This window comes from Tursiops truncatus, chromosome 6, assembly GCF_011762595.2.
Source record: "Tursiops truncatus isolate mTurTru1 chromosome 6, mTurTru1.mat.Y, whole genome shotgun sequence".
NCBI classification, from domain to species: Eukaryota; Metazoa; Chordata; class Mammalia; order Artiodactyla; family Delphinidae; genus Tursiops; species Tursiops truncatus.
In genome coordinates, this window is record NC_047039.1 from 96637434 (window position 1) to 96656290 (window position 18857).

At 48.2% G+C, this 18857-nt stretch overlaps 1 protein-coding gene across 14 annotated transcripts in view; it reads right to left on the reverse strand.

Moving 5' to 3' along the window:
• TNC (tenascin C) overlaps window positions 1-18857 on the reverse strand; it is a 93754-nt gene that overhangs the window by 5044 nt on the left and 69853 nt on the right. For all 14 annotated transcript variants that reach the window (XM_004323474.4, XM_033858463.2, XM_033858460.2 and 11 more), the window contains 9 exons: window positions 14324-14446; window positions 13028-13171; window positions 11079-11198; window positions 9120-9263; window positions 8225-8355; window positions 4841-4973; window positions 3110-3261; window positions 2243-2339; window positions 1206-1367 (listed from right to left, as the gene is read on the reverse strand). In XM_004323474.4, the coding sequence (XP_004323522.1) occupies window positions 1206-1367; window positions 2243-2339; window positions 3110-3261; window positions 4841-4973; window positions 8225-8355; window positions 9120-9263; window positions 11079-11198; window positions 13028-13171; window positions 14324-14446 (1206 nt within the window). The remainder of the gene's footprint in view (window positions 1-1205; window positions 1368-2242; window positions 2340-3109; window positions 3262-4840; window positions 4974-8224; window positions 8356-9119; window positions 9264-11078; window positions 11199-13027; window positions 13172-14323; window positions 14447-18857) is intronic.

Below are 18857 nucleotides of genomic sequence, written 5' to 3' on the forward strand. Positions count from 1 at the left end.
ACCCCTGCGTCTCTGTCTTCATTTCCACCAGACTGATCTCTAAAGAGCTCTGTCTTTCATTAGGTTGAGCCTGGCTTTTGGCAAATCTTGCGTGGAGGCTTTTCCCATTATGGATGCATTCTTTCAGGGCTGAGAGGTTGGGAATGTGCTACAGCATCTGTCTCTTCTGTTTCAATAAACGTAACTGAAAACCACCCCAAAGTGGGCAAGGGGTGACATGGCGTGGTCACGGTCTTACACCTGATCCCCCTTGTTACCAAGAATACTCGTCAGCAGCCAGGCTTGTACCGTGGGCCCACCGTCCACAGGCTCTTACAGCTGTTCTCTGAGCCTCAGTTTCCTCATCTGTATAATAGCAATATCACCTGGAGATATATATATATATAATTTTTTTTTTTTTGGTGAGACCTAAAAGAGGGTAATGATATGAAGTATCTGCAAAAGAAGCTGCTACCTGGTGGGCCTGAATGCATATCGTTTCCTTATTTGCTTCTCCTATGATGTGGTGTCAGAAAACCACACAAAGGCCATTTCAAGGCAAAGAAACCTTCAAAACCCAAACCAGGTTATGTGCCAGTCAAGGAGTGAAGGACTGCTGGAGAGGTGGTGAGCTCCTGGTCATGGGGGTGTGCAGGCCGAGGCTGGATGGCCACGTGGCAGGAATGTCTTAGAAGAGATTCCTCCAGCTGGGTGATGGAGTGGACTGTCTGCTACTCAAAGTACAGGCCACAGACCAGCAAAGCCACCAACAGTGGCATCATGTGGGACCTCAGCAGAAATGCAGCATCTTGATTTCACCCTGGACATACTGTGTCAGCACACTCACAGGCTCCCCCAGTGGGTCATATGTGTGTCACAAATTGAGAAGCACAGCAGTAGATGAGTATTAAGGCTCCCAAGAGACTGCTTTTTTCTCAGTCTAAAACAGATCTCTAAACATGGCTAAGAAAAAGACATATTTTGAGTGACAATAGCTACAAGTCCGTCCTGATTGTCCTAATTCCCAACCTACTCTATGTTTTGGTGACCAGAATATCTACCCAACCTTGTTCAACTGTAGTTCTGCTGGTTGGCACCTAGTAGGGATTCAATTATTTGTCGATAAACAGATGGACCCATGAAGGAAGGAATGAGGAGTGGAGGAGCTGGCTGAAAACCCGAGAAGCTTTTGCGGTTCCCTGGGCTCTGAGGATGTCTGTCCATACCTGCTGTCCCGCTGTACCCCTCCACCTTCAGCCGGTAGCGAGTCCGGGCGTCTCCCACGCTGAACTTGTCGTAGACGGCGTAGGCTGACTGCCCGTGGTCCCGCAGGTCCACTCGGAGCTCGTACTGCCCTTGGGCTGTGATTTTGTTCAGGGTGTCCAGCCCTGTGGACGACAGGCAAGGGGTTGCCTAAGAAGCGCAGTGACCGAGGCCCTCATTCCTACGCACCCCGTAAGAGCAGCAGCCGTGTGTGCTCGAAAGAGGTTTGCGTCGCGCCTGGGCTTGCAGCTTGGTTTGCTCTTTGCTGCTGCGACACCAGGTGAGATATATACGGTTTCTGGGCCTCAGCTAAAATTGTGTTGACATCTTTGCCCTGCCAACCGCCTAACGTATTATGAAGATAAAGGAGATAAGGTGGAGCGCGCACCTTTTAAACTCTGCAGCTCCTTACAAGTGAAAGGCGATGGAGGACAGGGACGGACATTCCCTGGCCTGGGTGCTGGAACGTAGGACGGCGCCCTGTGCCGGTCGCTTGTTGCAGTGTGGGCTGCGTGGATGGATGGATGGGTGATGGCATTGTCGTGTTGGCTTGGGAGAGTTCACACTGCAGCTCAGCTCTTGATTGGCTAGATATGGCCAGCAGCGTAACCTCTCTGAGGCTCTGTTTTCCCAGGTGCGTGCAAGACAGGAATTTTGTACCTTGTGGGGTGCTATGAGACTTAGAGGTTGTGGCCCTGAGGGACTTAGCATAGGATGGAAGCAGTGAAGGACATCAGTGAGGATAATTCTCTAAATGGCCCAGTGATTGACTTGAGGCTAGGCTAGGCCTGGCTAGTGGCTCTCCTTTGGCTGGATTTTTATTTTTAATGACCCAGAGAATTTAAAGTCTTTCCATAGAGAATTTGACACCCTGTGTCGCCCACCAGAGCTATTGTTTCCTCGTAACCCATTTCCTCTCCCACAGTTCGCTGTGGGTTAGGACAGATGACAAGGAGGACAGAAATGGACATTTGGGACACAAACACGCAGGCTGTATTACCAAGCCAGAATTCTTCTTTTAGGTCCCCAAATCCAGCAGTGTAGGCCTTCCAGTTTCGATAGAAATCTTCACGTCCATTTTTGCGTCTCAGGAACACCTATAAACATAACCAATGAATCTGGGTGCGCTTAAGCTATTGAAGGAAAGAGAAGACCTCTTTCTGAGAGGAAGAAACATCCACTGTAGGAAAAGCACCCGTCCCCACCTCTGTCCTCACTAGTTCGCCACGTGACTCAGTGCACGTCGCCTCCCCTCTCTGAGTCTCAGTGTTCTCACCCGAAACATACAGATTAGTAAGACCACCACCCAGCTTTGGGTGACTGTGATGTGCCAGTGTAGGTTCGTCACGTGTAACACACGAACCCCTCTGGTGTGGGCTGCTGACAGTGGAGGAGGCCGTGCCTGTGGGGGCAGGAGGCACACGGGACCTCAGCGAACCTTCTGCTCCACTTTGCTGCCCATCTAAAACTGCTCTAAGAAAGAAAGTTTAATAATTAAAAAGCATACTACCCAGCTCATATGGCAACGGGATGGAAATAATTCATGTAAAACCCTTCGCACAGTGCCTGGTAGATGGCCAACGTTAAGTCATAAACGTAAGGGGCTCGATGACCACTGCCATTTATAGATCACAGAGTTTTTTGAGGATCAAATGAGATAAATGACGGGGAAACAGGGGAGCTGGTTTTTAGGCTCAGCTGCTTTCCCATTACTTTGAGAGAGAATCCCTGAGTGTCTCCATGTGACAGGCGCTGTCTTGGAGAGCTCCTGCACATTAGCGTCGGAGGGCACGGGGAGGACCGCGGCCTCTCCTCTGCCCCCATCCCCCTGCCGGAGAGCTCTGGAGTCTGTCTCCATGATACTCACGATCCATCCACCCCCGTCAGAGGTCATGTCACAGAAGACTTCCTGCTTTTGGGTCTTGTTGTTGTTCAGATAAACGGTGTAGACGCCAGAGGTCGTGTCTCCATTCAGCATGGCTTGGGAGCAGTCCCTGGGGAATGGGTACAGGACTCCAGCTGCGGGATGAGAAGAAAGAGTGGCTCTCTCAGAGCGGGACTGGGGCAGGGGCTTTCAGGTCGCAGCTCGAGTGCTCACTGACTAGACGCCTCTGGGCAAGCAGCCCCACCTCTCTGAGGCTCTATTCTCTCACGCGCAAGATGGGGATTAAAGCCATTTTGCGGGGGGTGCGGTGAGGCTTAGAGGTTACGGATAAAAGGGACCCAGTTCAGTCTCTTATACTGATGGAAGTCACCAGTGATATCAGTGGGAGGAGAGCTGAACCGCTGTGAGGGCCATGTGTCAGGTAGCACCCAATGAACACCCAGGTGCTGGCCAGGATGGCTGGGTCTCCAGCACCCGGCTGGTGGCTCACTGTGGGTGAGGACCCTCTGCCAGGCTGGATGCATCTCAGGCTCTTCAGAGGATCCTGAAGCCAAAGACAAGGGTTCTAAGCCCTGAACTTGCCCCTGCCTTGCCTTCTGAGCCCGGGGACCTGAGAGGGCTAACACAAGCATGCCTGGGGAACTTCCACGTGTATAATGTGGTGCAAAAATTAAAAACTCGATAGCAGTGAGTGATCTTGGGGCTGTGCTTAGCAGGTGGGCTTGAGAACTGACGGCAGTAGCAGCTCTTTGTTCTGGTCCGACCTCCTCACTGTACTTTACCTTCACCTGAGGTTGTTTCGTTAGCAGTTTTCTTGCCTGTTTCACAGCCCTAGTCTGGGAGCATCTTTAGGGCACACTGGTATTTTTTGTGCTCCTAACACGTGCCGTGAGATCTGGCAAAGAGGTGCTTTTGTCCCTTCCCCTCCCTCAGCAGGTGTGTGTAGAGGGACTAGAGTGAAGTGCGAAGGGCGGGAGACAGCGCCGGGATACACTCCATTTACCCAGGTTCAGGGCTCTGCAAAGACCCCCTCCTCCCTTCCTCAGAGAAGCATGCTTCCTCTTCACCAATGGAGCGCTTGCCCATTTGCCACCTGCAGAGGAGACCTAGTGGCCGGGTGTGGAGGTGGTTCCCTGGTCCTGGGACACCTGAACCCAGATCTGACTCCAACTCATGGTGTAACCCTGAGCAGGTCATTTAGTCTCTGGGAGCCTCTGTTTTCCCACCAGAAAACTGGGCATGATTATCCTGGCCCAACGTACTAGCTTCGTGGGAGGACTGTTGGTGATTCTGAATATGAACAGGCTTTGTAAATGCCTGAAGGAGAGCACTGAGCTTATAATGAGCCTTGACAAGGGCTACCCACTGGGCTGGGAGTTCAAATACAATACAGAGATTCTCACACGGTCCTCATGAAGAAGGGATAGTTATTAACCCCATTATACAGATGAAGAAACTGAGGCTCGTAGAATGGCAGTAACTTTCCTCAGTCACACAGAGCAAATGGTGGAGATGGGGAATGAATCCAGCTGTTCTCACTGCTGGCCCTCCTTCCCTTTCACCACGAGGCCTGTAACCTCCTGCATCCACATTGCTCTAGCTTTTCCGGTAATAGCGGGGAATTGATTCTTTTCAGAAATTTGATGGAAACGTTTAAAGTAGCAGTTAGAGGAGAAGTGGAGGGTTGGTTCAGTCTCCTCCGGAGCCCCTTACTTGTGGTGAAGGTGGTCTTGATGATCTTGCTTCTCAGGGGCCCATTCAGTGCCTGGATCTTGGCCATGTAGTGGGTGGATGGGCTCAGCTCTGCCAGGCTATAAGAGGTGGTGTCTGGATCCACAACAACCTCCTAAGGGCAGAAGAAAAATATAATAGCTTTTGGCCACATAAATCCTCAGAGTACAGATGATGCATTCACTTATTCACCCATCCGTTAATTTCTTCATTCAGCAAGAATCCGCCGAGTCCCACTCTGTGCCAGGCTCCATGCTCACTTCAGGGCTTCAGACATGGGGAGAGTGCAGCATGAGCAAAGTTCCTGGGGCCAGAAGGGGCAGAGCAAATTCAAGTAATATGAGGAGGCAGCGACCTACCTCAGCCACACTTCAGTTAGGGAAGCCGTGCAAGAGGTGGGCGAAGACCAGATTACAAAGGGCCTTAAGTGCCAAGCTATGGAATTTGAAGCTTATCATGATAAGGAATGGAGGTTTTTGAAAGTTTTTTGAAAAAGGGAATGCCGTGATCTCAGCTTCATCTGGTAGGAAGATGAATCACACAAAGGGCAAAGGTTTAGACTTTGAGACCAGTTAAGTCAGTGGTCCCTAATATGGCTCTTTTTCACAGATCTCTGGGGAGCTTTAAAATAAAACAGTGCCTGGGCTTCATGCTAGAACGACTGCATCATAAGAGCCAGAAGTGGAGCCTGACCGGGTGCATATTTAAGAAGCTCCCTGGATGATTCTGACGCGTAGTCACTCAGGGGGTCTCTTGAGTCAGGAGATGATTACAACTGCTCAGGAGGCACGGCATGACGACAGCGCAAGCTGACCCAGCATGTCACTTTTCTAGAACAGAGATGTCCAGGAGAGGCAGATGTGTACAGCTGCTGTAGACCTACGCTAACTACACCTGCTGTTGGTGACTGGTCACTGTGCTGCTGTCCAGACGAGGGGGATCGGTTTCAGTTCTGCAGGAGATCCTCCTTCTTTTCAAATCCTCTTTTTACCTTCCAGTGCCTGTAAAATCACCTTTTAGCAGATGACCCTGGTGTCAGGGATGGGAATGCAACCTGCAGTCCTAGTAAAGCAAACACAGCCCACTGGGTTTAGGCAGTAATGAACCGGTGTGGAGGCCCCTGGAAGGTTGTTCGGCATCCTCACAACCGGGAAGGTGAAGTTATCCTGACTTTTCCAGTGCGGCAGGGTTTGAGGGGGTGGGTGTTGGAGGTGTGAGTAGTTTCAAAGAAGCTAAAAGACTTGCACTCACTCCATAATTTGTTGGTGGCAGAGGACGGTCTTGCATCCTGTCTCCTAACGTGCTGTCCAGGACTCTTTCCTCCTCTACCAGGTTGACTTTCTTGAGTGAAACAGATTAAGCTGGGGACTGGTCATGCAGGGAAGTAAACCCGGGTGAGTGCCTATTTGATACCAGTGACCCAGTGACCTTTGTGTGGCCCCCAGGTCTAGTCCTTGGGGAAGAATCAGGTACAAAGCTGGGTTCCTTGAATTACTTGGGGATAAAATTACCTATCAGCTTTCTAAGCTGCTGTTCAAAGTTATTTTCTAGGCAATCAGGGTAGATCGAAATGAGACTCATGAGTTCAGGTAAACAGTGAATCCTAGGATGCCTGACCAGGAAGGGCCCTTAAAGACTGGGGAGTTCAGTGCACTCATTTTACAGATGTGAACACTGACACCCAGAGAAGGCGAGGGACTTGCCTCTGTTCACACAGTGAGTTAGTTCATTGTTACAGCGACTCCAAGAAGGACCGTAATGGTAACTAGAGATGTGTGTCCACTCCTGGTTAAACGTGGCATATTGAACAAGACAGTTTATCTCTACTTGCTTCTGATACCCACTAAAATGAAAGTAAAGGAGATATAAAGTATAAATTCACAAGGATGAGGGAAATGGCAGAGGAGACAGGTACTTGATGTCACCAGAATCTTGATCAGTGGAAAGTGTGGAGTGGTGGAGTGACAGCTGAAGTGACAGAATGGAGAAAGCCAGGAGCTAACTAACTAGTGGGTGCAGCCACAATGCTGCAGAGCCCGGCAAGTTCAGGACTGAAATGTATGCGAAAGCAGAGATGCTTTGAAGGCCAGTGTGGGGCATGGCTGAACAAAGGTTTGTTTAAAACTTTGTATAATAAACAGATCCCCAGCTCTCTCCACCCCCCCAACAGTCTGGGTGACTGTTCTTCCCAGCCCAGATGAGAGGCTGAGGTTTCCCCCCTGGAGAGGCTGAGCCAGAGGGGAGACTCTGGATTCAAATCCATCAGGCCCAGCTGCAAGGGAGGCTCGGGTGCTGCGCTGGAAACAGGAGAAGTGAAGGTGAAGGTGTGTACACAGTGGGAGCCCAGGCTCCTTCTCCAGCAAGGCTCCTGGCAGCCTGCTTCGAAGGAGGTAGAGGATCCTCCAAGGAGACTGATGAGCTCGAGAGAAATAGTTTACAGGCCTGATGCTTGGGAGTCCCCCAAGAAAACTGCTGGGTATTTGCCCAATCACTCTACAGCGAGCCCCATAGTTGGCAAGACCTGTCTGTGCAACTAGACCTCCCAATCGGCTATTTCATTCTTGGCTCCGGTACAAAACGACCAACAGGCATTAGGTGGAAGTCTCCAACATGAAAGATGGAGACCCAAACCAAACCAAACGGCAGCAAACCAGAAAAGAGACCTTGGAGGAAACACTATGTAGGCTGTGGAAGAAAAATGCCAAGAACATATATTCTTAGAGATAAAGAGAAGAAGATAACAGGAAATGCAAACGATATGCTAGCAAAAGATCAATGTGCAGAAAAGAAGTAGAAGATCTTGGAAGTATACAGGATGGTGGCCAAAATTAAAAAGTCAAAAACAACTTTAGAAGGTAAAGGTTAGAAAATTTCTTTCGCTTGTGTGATGGTCTAAAGTTATTTCAAATTAAAAAGTAGAAGAAAAAAAATCCTGGGTAGGGAATAGAAATAAAAATTGCTGTAAACAGTTGATGTCATAAGAACATGGTGATATATATTTCATTATATAATGGAATGATGCCGTCTGTGAGATAAATGGCAAAGATGCAGAAGAAGCTTTTGGCCTTTGCTCAATAAAACATTTAAGGACAAAGAGTCCAGCTCCTAAAACGTCCTCAAGTCTTGTGAGCAGTGGTTCTTGACCCTGGCTGGCTGTCAAAACTGGAGTCTGGTTAAAATGAGACAGGGAGGCTGCAGCTTATGATTCAGAAGGTCTGGCATGGTGTCCAGTTCCTACTAATTTTTTTCCAGCTCCCCAGTTGCACTGGGAGAGGAGAAACAGCATGCAGATAATTCTTCCCTCCTTTGAGGATCCCGTAAATGTTTCGACCAGCAGTGGGGAGTTTTTTATATACTTCAAGATACCTTGGTTGTACCGTCCACAGATTCATACACCAACAGGTAACCAGTGACAGATGCCCGGGGAGGTCTCCAGGTGAGAACGGCAGTTTCCGACTGAACCTCAGTAGCAGTGAAGTCTCTTGGAGAATCGAGGTCTGGAGAAGATAAGAATTTAATATCAGATAAGTCAGCAGGTGTAGGACAAAGTCCCCAGCTGGGTATCAGGAGGGCTGGGTTCAAGTCCTTTCCCTACCATTGACTTATATGACCTTGGGCAAAACCTTCCCCATCTGTAAATGAAGAGGTTGAGCCAGGTGACCTCCAAAGGCGTCCATTCTCTGTGGTTCATCTCATCCCAAGGGCCACGTTTTCCTGAGCCCAACGGGATATTGACTGGCTTTAGTTGGATTTGGGAAGAAAGACACAGCCATGAACGTAATCAGAAGCCCCCTTGTTTCTGAAGAAGAGGACAGCTGAATGCTGGTAGTGGTGCTTGCCCCTACTCGGAGGACATGGCCTCTGTTTCTCTGCTTCCTGCAGTTTTTAAAAAGATCTCAGTGTATAAAAGCCCAGTGGAGATCTAGGAAAACTTGCCTTTAAAATCTTTCTCTTCAAAATATTTCCCTGCCTAGACCATGGATCATTAAATACTGGGTTTAGGGTCAGCGGGGACTGGTTTTCCACTTATAAAGCCCTCCTCTGAAAATCATTTCCTAGTCCATGGGGAGAGCAAGGTCATTTCAGTGCAAAAGGAAATGGTGTGTTTCTTAAGGTCTTGACGGAGTGGCACCGGTGACTTTAGCCGATGCTGACGTCATCACATTACAGGGAGCTGACTGGGGAAATAAGAGTTGGAGAGGGATACTGTTAAAGATAGAGGCTGTGGGTGGGCATCATCCAGCTCTCGATGTCTTTGTACCTGTCATGAACTTGGTGGTGATAGTTGAGCTCTTTTGGGGCCCCTTCTCTGCAAAGATCCTCAGCGTGTATTCCGTGGCAGGCTCGAGGTTGGTCAGCGCATACTCCACCGTGTTCCCGGACACCTTGCGGGTAATTTCTGGCTCTAAACAGGAAATATACACACCACACCGTCGCAGTCACCAGTCCGCTGTCTGGGCCATCAGCGGACTTGGCCAAGAGCGCACACACCTTCTAACATAGAAAATTTCAGTGACCCTACAGAAAAGCAGGTTTGTTTTCTGAGATGACTCACACTCCTGTCTCTCCCTCTTGAGCAATCACTTCATATACAGAGGATTTATCGTACGGTACTGGAGTTTTCCAGGCACCAAGTCAGAAGGAAGGGGCCCTGGGGGTCAGGAGACTTTTGCACATGGTGCCACTGGGACAGTGTTGCAGCTGAGGCACAGGACCCAGTTACAGGAGAGCTGCAGGTAACATCTCTAAGACTTGGGCTACTCAAATTTAATTTGTCCCATTGCTTGCCCTCCCCTTTTTTTTCACTTACTCTCATGTCCTTTTATTTGCCAAATGTCAAATCATTAGGCTGGGGGATCACAAAAATCAGGTGGCGTAGACACACCAGAGCCTGATTACGGGCTCTCAGTCCCACTGGGTCAGGACCAACAGTGGCCCCCAAACCATGGTGCCCAGGGTATATGTGCTTACTTCTTAATCACAGGTGACCAGCTACCCTGAACTGCCAAGGACTAAGAAGTTTCCCAGGGCATGGGACTTTTAAGGCTAAAACTGGGAAGGTCCAGGGCAGAGTGGAATGAGCTGGTCACTCTGTTCATCAGTCATGAGCCCACACCCCCAGCCTCACACACACGTCTGGACTCTAGGGAATTTCTACACTTGCATCCACAATTTCCATGATTCCCACGAACTATACTCTGATTTATTTTAGGTGAGACACCATCATCTCCCCTGACTTGGAAGAGTTTGCTCACAGGGAATATTTAAAAATAGAGAAGTAGAAAGAATAAACCCAAGCATCCCTCTAGCCCCGCCCCATCTTTGCTCTGTCCTCGCAAGGAGCTCTCGTAAGTGGTTGCCGGGGCTGAGTTAAGATTTTCAGAGGCCCCAGCACAGCTCATGGTGCCCTCTCGTATTGTTACTGAAAGTAGAACGATACTGAACCATAAAATATGAAACCCACATATACTTTGAGATTAAAATAACAACATATTTTTTCTAGTCTAGCTCATGACAAAAGTATGGATTTGTTCATTGAAAAGGAATCTTTCCTTCTCTCTTATTTGTATTTAATTTTACCTTCTGGTAGCCTTGGTTTGCTGGTGCCCCAAACAAGTGTTTAATCTCCAACTGAGTAAATTAGCACAGATGGTTGCAAAGACAAGGAAAAATAATTTCTGATTTCTCAATCAGGTCTGCTCTAATGGGCCTTGTCTGTGGCATCCAAGAAGCCTGGGCTCCCCAGAGCTACCTGAAATAGTCTGTTTAAGATTTCAGATTCTGGACTCCTTCTTTGTAAGAGGTGAGAGCTGCTGCCTGGAGAGGGTGACTCACCCTGACGGCAGAGAAACTAGCAGGAGAGGAGGAAGAGGCTGGAGACGCACCCTCTGCTTTTCCTTAAATGGCCTGCTGGCCTCCCGTGATACAACCATGGTTCTGATGCTCGTTCACTTGACAACAAGCAGGGGATGTGGGTAGGACCTCTCTTGCCACCGCCTGAACCGGTGCCTCCACAGCCACCCACCCAGCCCCAGTCCCAGCCCATGAGTCTGTTCTGAGGGGGCAAGTCGAGAGCCACAGGGACGTTGCTGGACTCTCCAGTCTACCCATGCATTTTTGCTACCATGCACCAAGTGTGGCACAAGGAAGGGAGAACAGGAAGAGTTTACTGCAGGACAGACACTCCTCAGGGTGGGGAGGGTCTTGGACACGAGCTTACCTCTCTCCCCTGTGTAGGAGATGACATAATTGTCCACAGGGGCAATGGCCGGCTGCCACGTGGCCAAGGCTTCTGAATCGGTGATGTTGGCTGTCACCAGGCCAGATGGGCCATCCAGAGCTGCAAGGAAAGATGGTGATGTGTTTAAGGGATGGGCAGTCATGGGGTAGGACATCAGACCACAGCTGCTCTGCTGTCTACACTGCCCCTGGACTCCAGTACGGGTCCGCGGCCTGTTAGGACCCGAGCTGTCCAGCAGGAGGCGAGTGGTGGGCGAGCGAGCGAAGCTTCATCTGCCGCTGCCCATCGCTCCCCATCGCTCGCATCACCGCCTGAACCATTCCCACCGCCATCCATGGAAAAACTGTCTTCCACGAAACCCGTCCCTGGTGCCCAAAAGCTTGGGGACCGCTGAACTAGAGGATGTGTGTGAACTGGGTTAGGGGCAGCACTCAATAATTGCAGTTGTTATTAACATGACTATTAAAGCTATTTGGAGTTTTCAATATGATTTCCAAATGACTTGTACTGAGGAAAGATGGATAGTCCTAGAGCCTTGGCCCTTTTAATTCACCACTGCTACAACCCAACATCCCCTTTCTTAGAAACCAACCTAAATATGACTAGTTCCCGCTTTTGTTCACATTTATGACTCAGTTCTCCAGGACGACAGCCCTGGGAGGATGGGGGATGCGGCAGCCACCATCAGCTCATTTTACAAATGAGGTGTCTGGGCCCCAAGAGATGAAGTGACTGGCCTGAGAGTCAGGAGGTGGTAGAGTGATTTGGGACCCACCCCGTCCACTCTGAGGTCCTTCCTGTCTCATCTTTCACATACAGAATCTCCTTTAACGGATGAGGACAACATGGCCTCCGGAGGAAACAGATCCAGACTTTGCAACCAGTTGCCATGGAGAACCCGTGAATGAAAGATTTCTAGGGGGGAAACGAGGGTCTGTGTGGCAGAGTGTGCAGAACTCTGGGTTCAGACAGGAGGTTTTAATTGCATATTAGCAACCCTTTTAAGACTATTAGGATATTTTTAAACTTTCCTGTGAGGCCCATTCTTTAGATCCTTTAACGGATTAGGCTGGATAATTGCTCATATATCAAAGGATAAATTGTTTAGGAACATGGCTGCCTGAAGAGAAATTTTCCACTTCATTCTCCTTCAATGCCATTCATTATTTTTGCCTCCTTACAGTGTGTTGTACAAATCAGGTTATAACGGGAAAATCATCCTTTATTTTAGAAGAATAGAGAGTTTGTAGTCAGACTGACCTAAGTTCAAATTTGCTTTCAGCATTTACTAGTTATATGGACTTGCCCAAGGCATTTAATTTCCCCAGGTCTCAGTTGTTTCGTCTGTAAAATGGGAAGGGTAATAGCTATAGGGTTGACACGTGAAGGGTTTAGTAACAGGGCCTGAAATACAGTAGCTGCCGGATCCAGAGTAGTTACTTTAGAGTGTCTGCGTGAAACACCTGATTGGAGGGTTCCTCACACTGGTCCTGGCACTATCGGGGAAGGGAAGGAAGTGGATTAATGTGGACAGTCTTGTTTTATATTTGCAGATGCTTTACATATACAGTTCCACGTGATTCTTACAGCTTCCTGCAAAGGAAGCAGAACTGCACCCATTTTACAGAGTAGGGAACTAGACCCTCGAGAAATTAACTGACAGCTCATGTATCTAGAAGCGGCAGGACGTGGGATTTCCACCAGGTCGGCATGACTCCCCAGCTTGTGCTATTTTTCCCCACAATACCCTGGGAAACGGTGGCCCAGGGAGGTTGAGGATGCAGCTCAGAAGAGGCTACAGACGGACCAGAAATGAGACCGCTGGTGCGCCAAATCCAGCCCACTTTCCCCGAGAATTTCCTTAAAAAAAAACCTTTTTTTTCTAGCTTCTGAATCATGAGAAATAATGCTGAAGGTGAGAAAAATACCTGTGGTGAGCATCCCCGAGACAGGCGTGCTTTCTTCAAAGCCCTTCAGGGCGGTGACGCTGACGAGGTATTCCACTCCAGGTAACAGTCTCAGCAGCCTGGTCTGAGTCTTGGTCCCAGCCACAGTTACCACTGAGGGTGTACCTGGAACACAGTAAAAGCAAGACGGCGAAAGGTGAACCTCACTGAAACTTATTCACGGTTGTCTCAAGAATGGGCGTATCCGATTTGGCAGTGAAACTATATCTTTATCCAACACCATTTTCTTGACTTCTCAGTTGCTCCTACCCTCTGGCATAAGAGAAGAGGTTTTTACTTTTTGTATAATGTTTTTTCCATCCATGAAGATGCCAAAAACTGAGCCAGGGGAGGAAGAACCGTGAGGTCACAATGTGCTAAAAATTGCAAGTTTCCATTCATTAGAGAGCGGCCATGTTGCACAAATTTTATTTACCTATTTTTCCCACAAAGAATATGGGAAGCTTGCTATATATAGCAAGTATAGCAAGTATATCTGATATATTTAATCCATTGTATTAGCTAAAGAATATATAGACTCATCCCTTACTAGCAGAGATTCTATTATTGAAGAAAATGGTCATGGTCAAGCTTGTACTCTTACATTTATGAAAAAGTCCAAAGTTTATATTTCTTAGAACTTGGGGGCTGGTGAGGAGCGTGTATATCAGCTGGCCAAACTGCCCACAGAGATGCTACCGCATTTCTCTGAAGAGGTTATCAACTATCATCTTTGTATACACTTCCACTAACAGGGAGCTCACTACCTCCCAGAATGTCTTTAGACATATTTGACTATGCTCCCCCCACCCCCTTGGTCTCTTTTATAGCCGGTGTGCTTTGAACTAGAACTCCGAACTCTGCTAAGTCACAGCTTCCCATCCTACTCTGAGACAGACAGATTTTGGGACCAAGAGGTAACACCTCACCTATATCCAGGTTAAGACCAGCTTTGCAGATGAGTGCGTTCAAAGAGAAAAAGGCCAATGGATTTAGAGTCTTCTGTCATTGTGTGAAAACATTATTGGGGATCTACAGCTCATAGAACTTTAAGACTATGAGCCTGGCAACGATCTTCATAACATGACCCTTCACAAAATAGTTTCTTCCAAGGGTCTCATAGGACTCTACAAATGAAGTCTCTCCAGATGATCTCAAGTATAAAGCAGCAGTTTTCTTTGGCCATGATGTTTGGGAGGATGGGATTATCAGGGTCTCTTCACTGTTCCACCCAAACCCTCCAGATCGTCCTCCCTCTCCCCTCCCCAAGTGCCCTACCTCCTGCAGTGGGTACAGAGGTAACCCGGAAGCTCTCCACCTGGGTAGTGGGTGCCTTCCAGCTGACAGTGGCTGAGTTTTCAGTGATGTCTGAGAAAACGATTTCCTTCGGGGAGCCCATGGCTGTTGAGGAAAGAGCACAGGAGAAACACAGAAACGGTTAAGTATCTTGCTCATCAGCGATCCTTCCCAAATTCCTCATCCATGAAAACTCAGTCCCTAGTTTATGTCCCAGCCAAGCCTTTAGGATGGAGAATGTGGTGATCTGTGATTAGGTTACGACTTGATGGAAACAATTGTTCCTTCATTCAGGTACAGGGCCCAGAGCTGTAGAGCTGCCGTTTGGTTTCATTCAAGAACGTTAGTTAGCACCATAGCTGACATCTAAGGGAGTGAGGGTGGTTTCACAGCTTGGAATACACCCTCCTTTAAGTTTTGATGTTTAGCAATTTTTCATATCTTTGCTTTGTAGTTCCTTTTATTAAATGATACCAAGACTTGACAATTGTACAGTTCTTTGCAATTTATAAGGATTAACCCTCATTTAGAAACCACTGAGGTGTGGTTGTAGCCATTTTACAGAGGACTAAACTGAGGCTAAGTTCTCCAGTGAACATTCTTGTGATATGACCTTTCTAAGTCCCAGGAGCAGAGCTGAGCACAGCCCTGGGATCTTGGAAATAATGTTCACATGGAAACTGACCTCGACAAACCCATTCCCAGAACTGGATGGAGGTCCAGAGCCAGAGGAGCAACCTCAGACCTTTCAGCAAAGCAAACACCCCTTGGATATTGGGTCTACCTGGGGGAAAGCCATGCCTGAGGGACGGTTCCTGCTACGTAAATGCCTCCCCCGCAAACCCAGTTTCCTTTGGTTCTTCCCTGTGTAGTTTTTGGCTTAGCGTTTTGCCCTCTTCAGCGGACCACGCTTAACCATAGAATTCAGGAAACAATTTTCAGGTCTCCAGGGAACTCATTTCCTCATCTTTTCCCCTCTGCATCCCACATTGATCGTTCAGTTCTGAAACCCACAGCCCACTTTGGGGAGCTTTTTTTCTCTCTATTTCTGTCTTTTTCTCTCCTCCTACGGCGTTCTCCTGTGACCTGCTAGCCACCCTCAGATTCTGTGGCTGCCTGGGGTGTTGCCCTCTCCTTAGAAAGCTTTGGAAGCCACAGGGGCTCTGGAGCCTGGAAGATCTTGATTGTCCAAATACCATGGAGAGGCTGGGCAACCCGGGGCAGTCCCCTTCCCTTCCGAGAGCCTCAGTTGCTCCGTCTCCATCTTTCCAGTGGGAAAAGTGGTGCCCACCTTCAGGAATGTTTTGAGGACCTAGCAGAGATAATGGATGTGAAACCCGAGCACAGAATCTGGCACGCAGTAAGGGTTCAGGAAACATGCTGGCCCTCTCTTTTTTCTTTCTTTCCCACGCGATTCTTTTTTCCAGGGGCCACCTGAGTTTTGCGGTAGCCCCCAGGAAAGATCTAGATGAGGCAGAATGAGAAAAAAAAAAACCCGTGGGGTGTGTAAACTCAGGCACTGGGGCTCTCCTTCTGCCAGGCTAGTCCACTCTGACCTTCAGTCCGACTGTGAACCTCGCTGGGGCAGGTCCTGGCACATTTTAGAAAGTGTATCTTGTGGCCACAGCTCTCCTCTCTCGATCCCAATTTTCTCATCTGCAAAATGGCAATATTATCTGCCCTGGCTGAAAAACCGTAAGAATTAGTAACCTCATCTGTCACGCACTCCTGAGGGATGTGCTTGATGAAAGTGACAGTAGGAAGATAGATAGCCATGTGTCATCCGAAGAATGGCACAGTAGTGGTAGAACTCCAGGGTCAATGGCATTTTTAGGCAACAGACCTTACTAGGTATGGAAGACAATTTGTATTTTAGCGTGTGTCCTTCTGCCATAAATAGGGCCTGCAGGTCTCCAGCACCACAGCGGAAGAGATGGTCAATAGCAACCTGAAGGCTGAGCCTCAGAGAACAACTAAATCATACCTATTGAAAAGTTAGGGAGACCCAGGAAAGGCAATGCCTCTGTCTCTCTTTCCAAGAAGACTCTTGGTTTTCAATAAAAATTCCATTAGGAAAACATTTGGAATTGCTAGAAATTCTCAAGGAGGATGAAGAGTACTTCTGTCTGTTATCTGTATAAAATGTTGCCTCCCCAAATCTGGAGCAAATGTCTTTAATAATGTGACCATTAATAATCATTTAAAAAATTCTCCCTTTGACATATTTTTATTCAATACTTAATATGTGAATCGTGATAAGCTCAGGGGACGATTATTGTAGCCAGTGTGATTTAAGAGCAAGGATTTTGGAGTTACACAGACCTGGGTTTGAATTCCATTCTGGCTTTCCTAGCTAAAAACACCTTAGCCCCTTAGGCCTCTGTGAAATGGGGCTGAATGTGACGCTTAGACTGTCTGTGTCACGTGAGTCAGTGAGGTAAAGTGTGTCAGTTGCCCTGCTGTGTGTGGCATGAAGTGCATGCTCTGTAATCGATAGTTTACACTTTATGAGAGTCAGAGGCAAAGGTACTAGGCATAAGGAGCCTGTTTCACTTAGAAGGGAGGATTTCTGAGCACGTGTGTCTGCAGACCCGCTGACCCAGGTCCCCAGACACGATGCCATTGCAGCTGTGTGGTGTGTGGTTTTAAGTCCATCTGAACTGCAACTGAGCAGGGGAGCTGGGAGGCTGCCTGGCTGGGAGAAGTGAGGTAGAGTGGGAGGGGGCACATTCTGGGAGTGGGGAGAGGGGCTGTCCCCTTGGCTTTGGGGATGTTTGGGGGTGGTGATGGTGCAGGTTAAAGAAGCGTTTCAGGGTCCTCACTACCCCCGAGGTGAGCCATCTTACTCTGGTTTTGGATTTTGAACCACTTTCTGTCTATTCTGGGGACCGTCCCAATGGTATACAGAGGCATGTTGGCATTTAACTCCCCAGAGGCAAAAGAAGCTCCTGGCAACTCTGGGCTTCCCAAAGCGGAGCCCAGGCTACTGTGAAGAAGTGGCTCAAACCACGGAGGGGAAGAGGAGCCACTGAAAATGCAGAGGTTGACAGAGGAAAGAAACAACCCATAATCTAAGGGTCTGTCAGTAGGGGGATGGTTAAATAAATAAGGCATATGGGATTATCTCTGAGATCTATTAATAAGCAAGGAACACACACCCACACACACACTCTCACACACACACACACCCCCAATGTGTGGAAGAGTGGGTATGTTAACCGCCACACCAAAAGAAAAAGGTGAAAAAGAAAGGGAACATAGACTTATGTCTAATCTTATCTGTTTGTATAGCATATTTCTGCAGTGATTCAGAAGAAAGTGGTAATACTGACTGCTTCTAGATAGAACAACTGCTTCTAGATAGAACAACTGTTGTCAGGGACACAGTAGAATAGAGACCTCACTATATATCCTTTTTTTTAACTTTTGAATTTTGAACCAACTGGGCCATTAAAAAATAAAATGTATGGGCTTCCCTGGTGGCGCAGTGGTTGAGAGTCCGCCTGCCGATGCAGGGGACATGGGTTCATGCCCCGGTCCGGGAAGATCCCACATGCCGCGGAGCAGCTGGGCACGTGGGCCATGGCCACTGAGCCTGCGTGTCCGGAGCCTGTGCTCCGCAACGGGAGAGGCCACAACAGTGAGAGGCCTGCATACCGCAAAAAAATAAAAATAAAAAAATAAAATGTATGTTAAATCACCCAAACATAATATTAGCTAATATTGTTACAAGGAAACTAAATACTTGACATTTATGATGTGACATGAACCTCATGGCTGACCTTGGAGTTAAATTCTATTGGCCAGATGAGGGGACTGAGGCTGGGAGGGGAAGGAGACTTGCTCACGCTCACATAGCTGTGGGAAGAGGTAGAGCAGGGATCCGACTCCAGGGGATCTGCCCAGAGGCTGCAGGCTTAACCTTTCAGCTACACTGCTTCTACCCACGCTCCCTGGCGCTGGGGCACTCAGGGCTGCCAGCTCATGTTCAGGGAGTGAGAGGAGAACCTGCGGCAGCTTTTACAGGGAAAAAGAGGAACAGAGAGAAGGGTTTACAAGGAGAAAGAATGAAAACACAAAAGGGAGACTTTACGAAGCTGATGAGGTAAATTGCACGTCTGCTGTGATCAAGAGTCACCTCTCCCGTCCTTGCCAGGTACCGGAGCACACGTGTGTACACGCATACACCAACGCACACGCTTCTCTTCGGCTGTGAGACACAAGGCCCCAGAGAAAAAAATCAAAGAAAGGGCAATCCTAGAGGGCCTTTTCTTTTCTCTTGTTCTTAGGAAAAAAAAAAACAAAACCTCATGATTATTCGTTTTCATTTTTGCTTTAGAACTGCGGAGCCTCTAGAAAAAAAAAGATCGGCAAAACAAAACCAGTGATCAGAAGTAAACTTTGAAAAGCAGTGTTTATAAACCAAGGGCAGAATCAGCCTCTGCCTCTGATCTGAAGTTGTTTTACGGGAAGCCACAGGGAAGAGGAGACAAGGACCCGCGTCCCTGGGATAGGG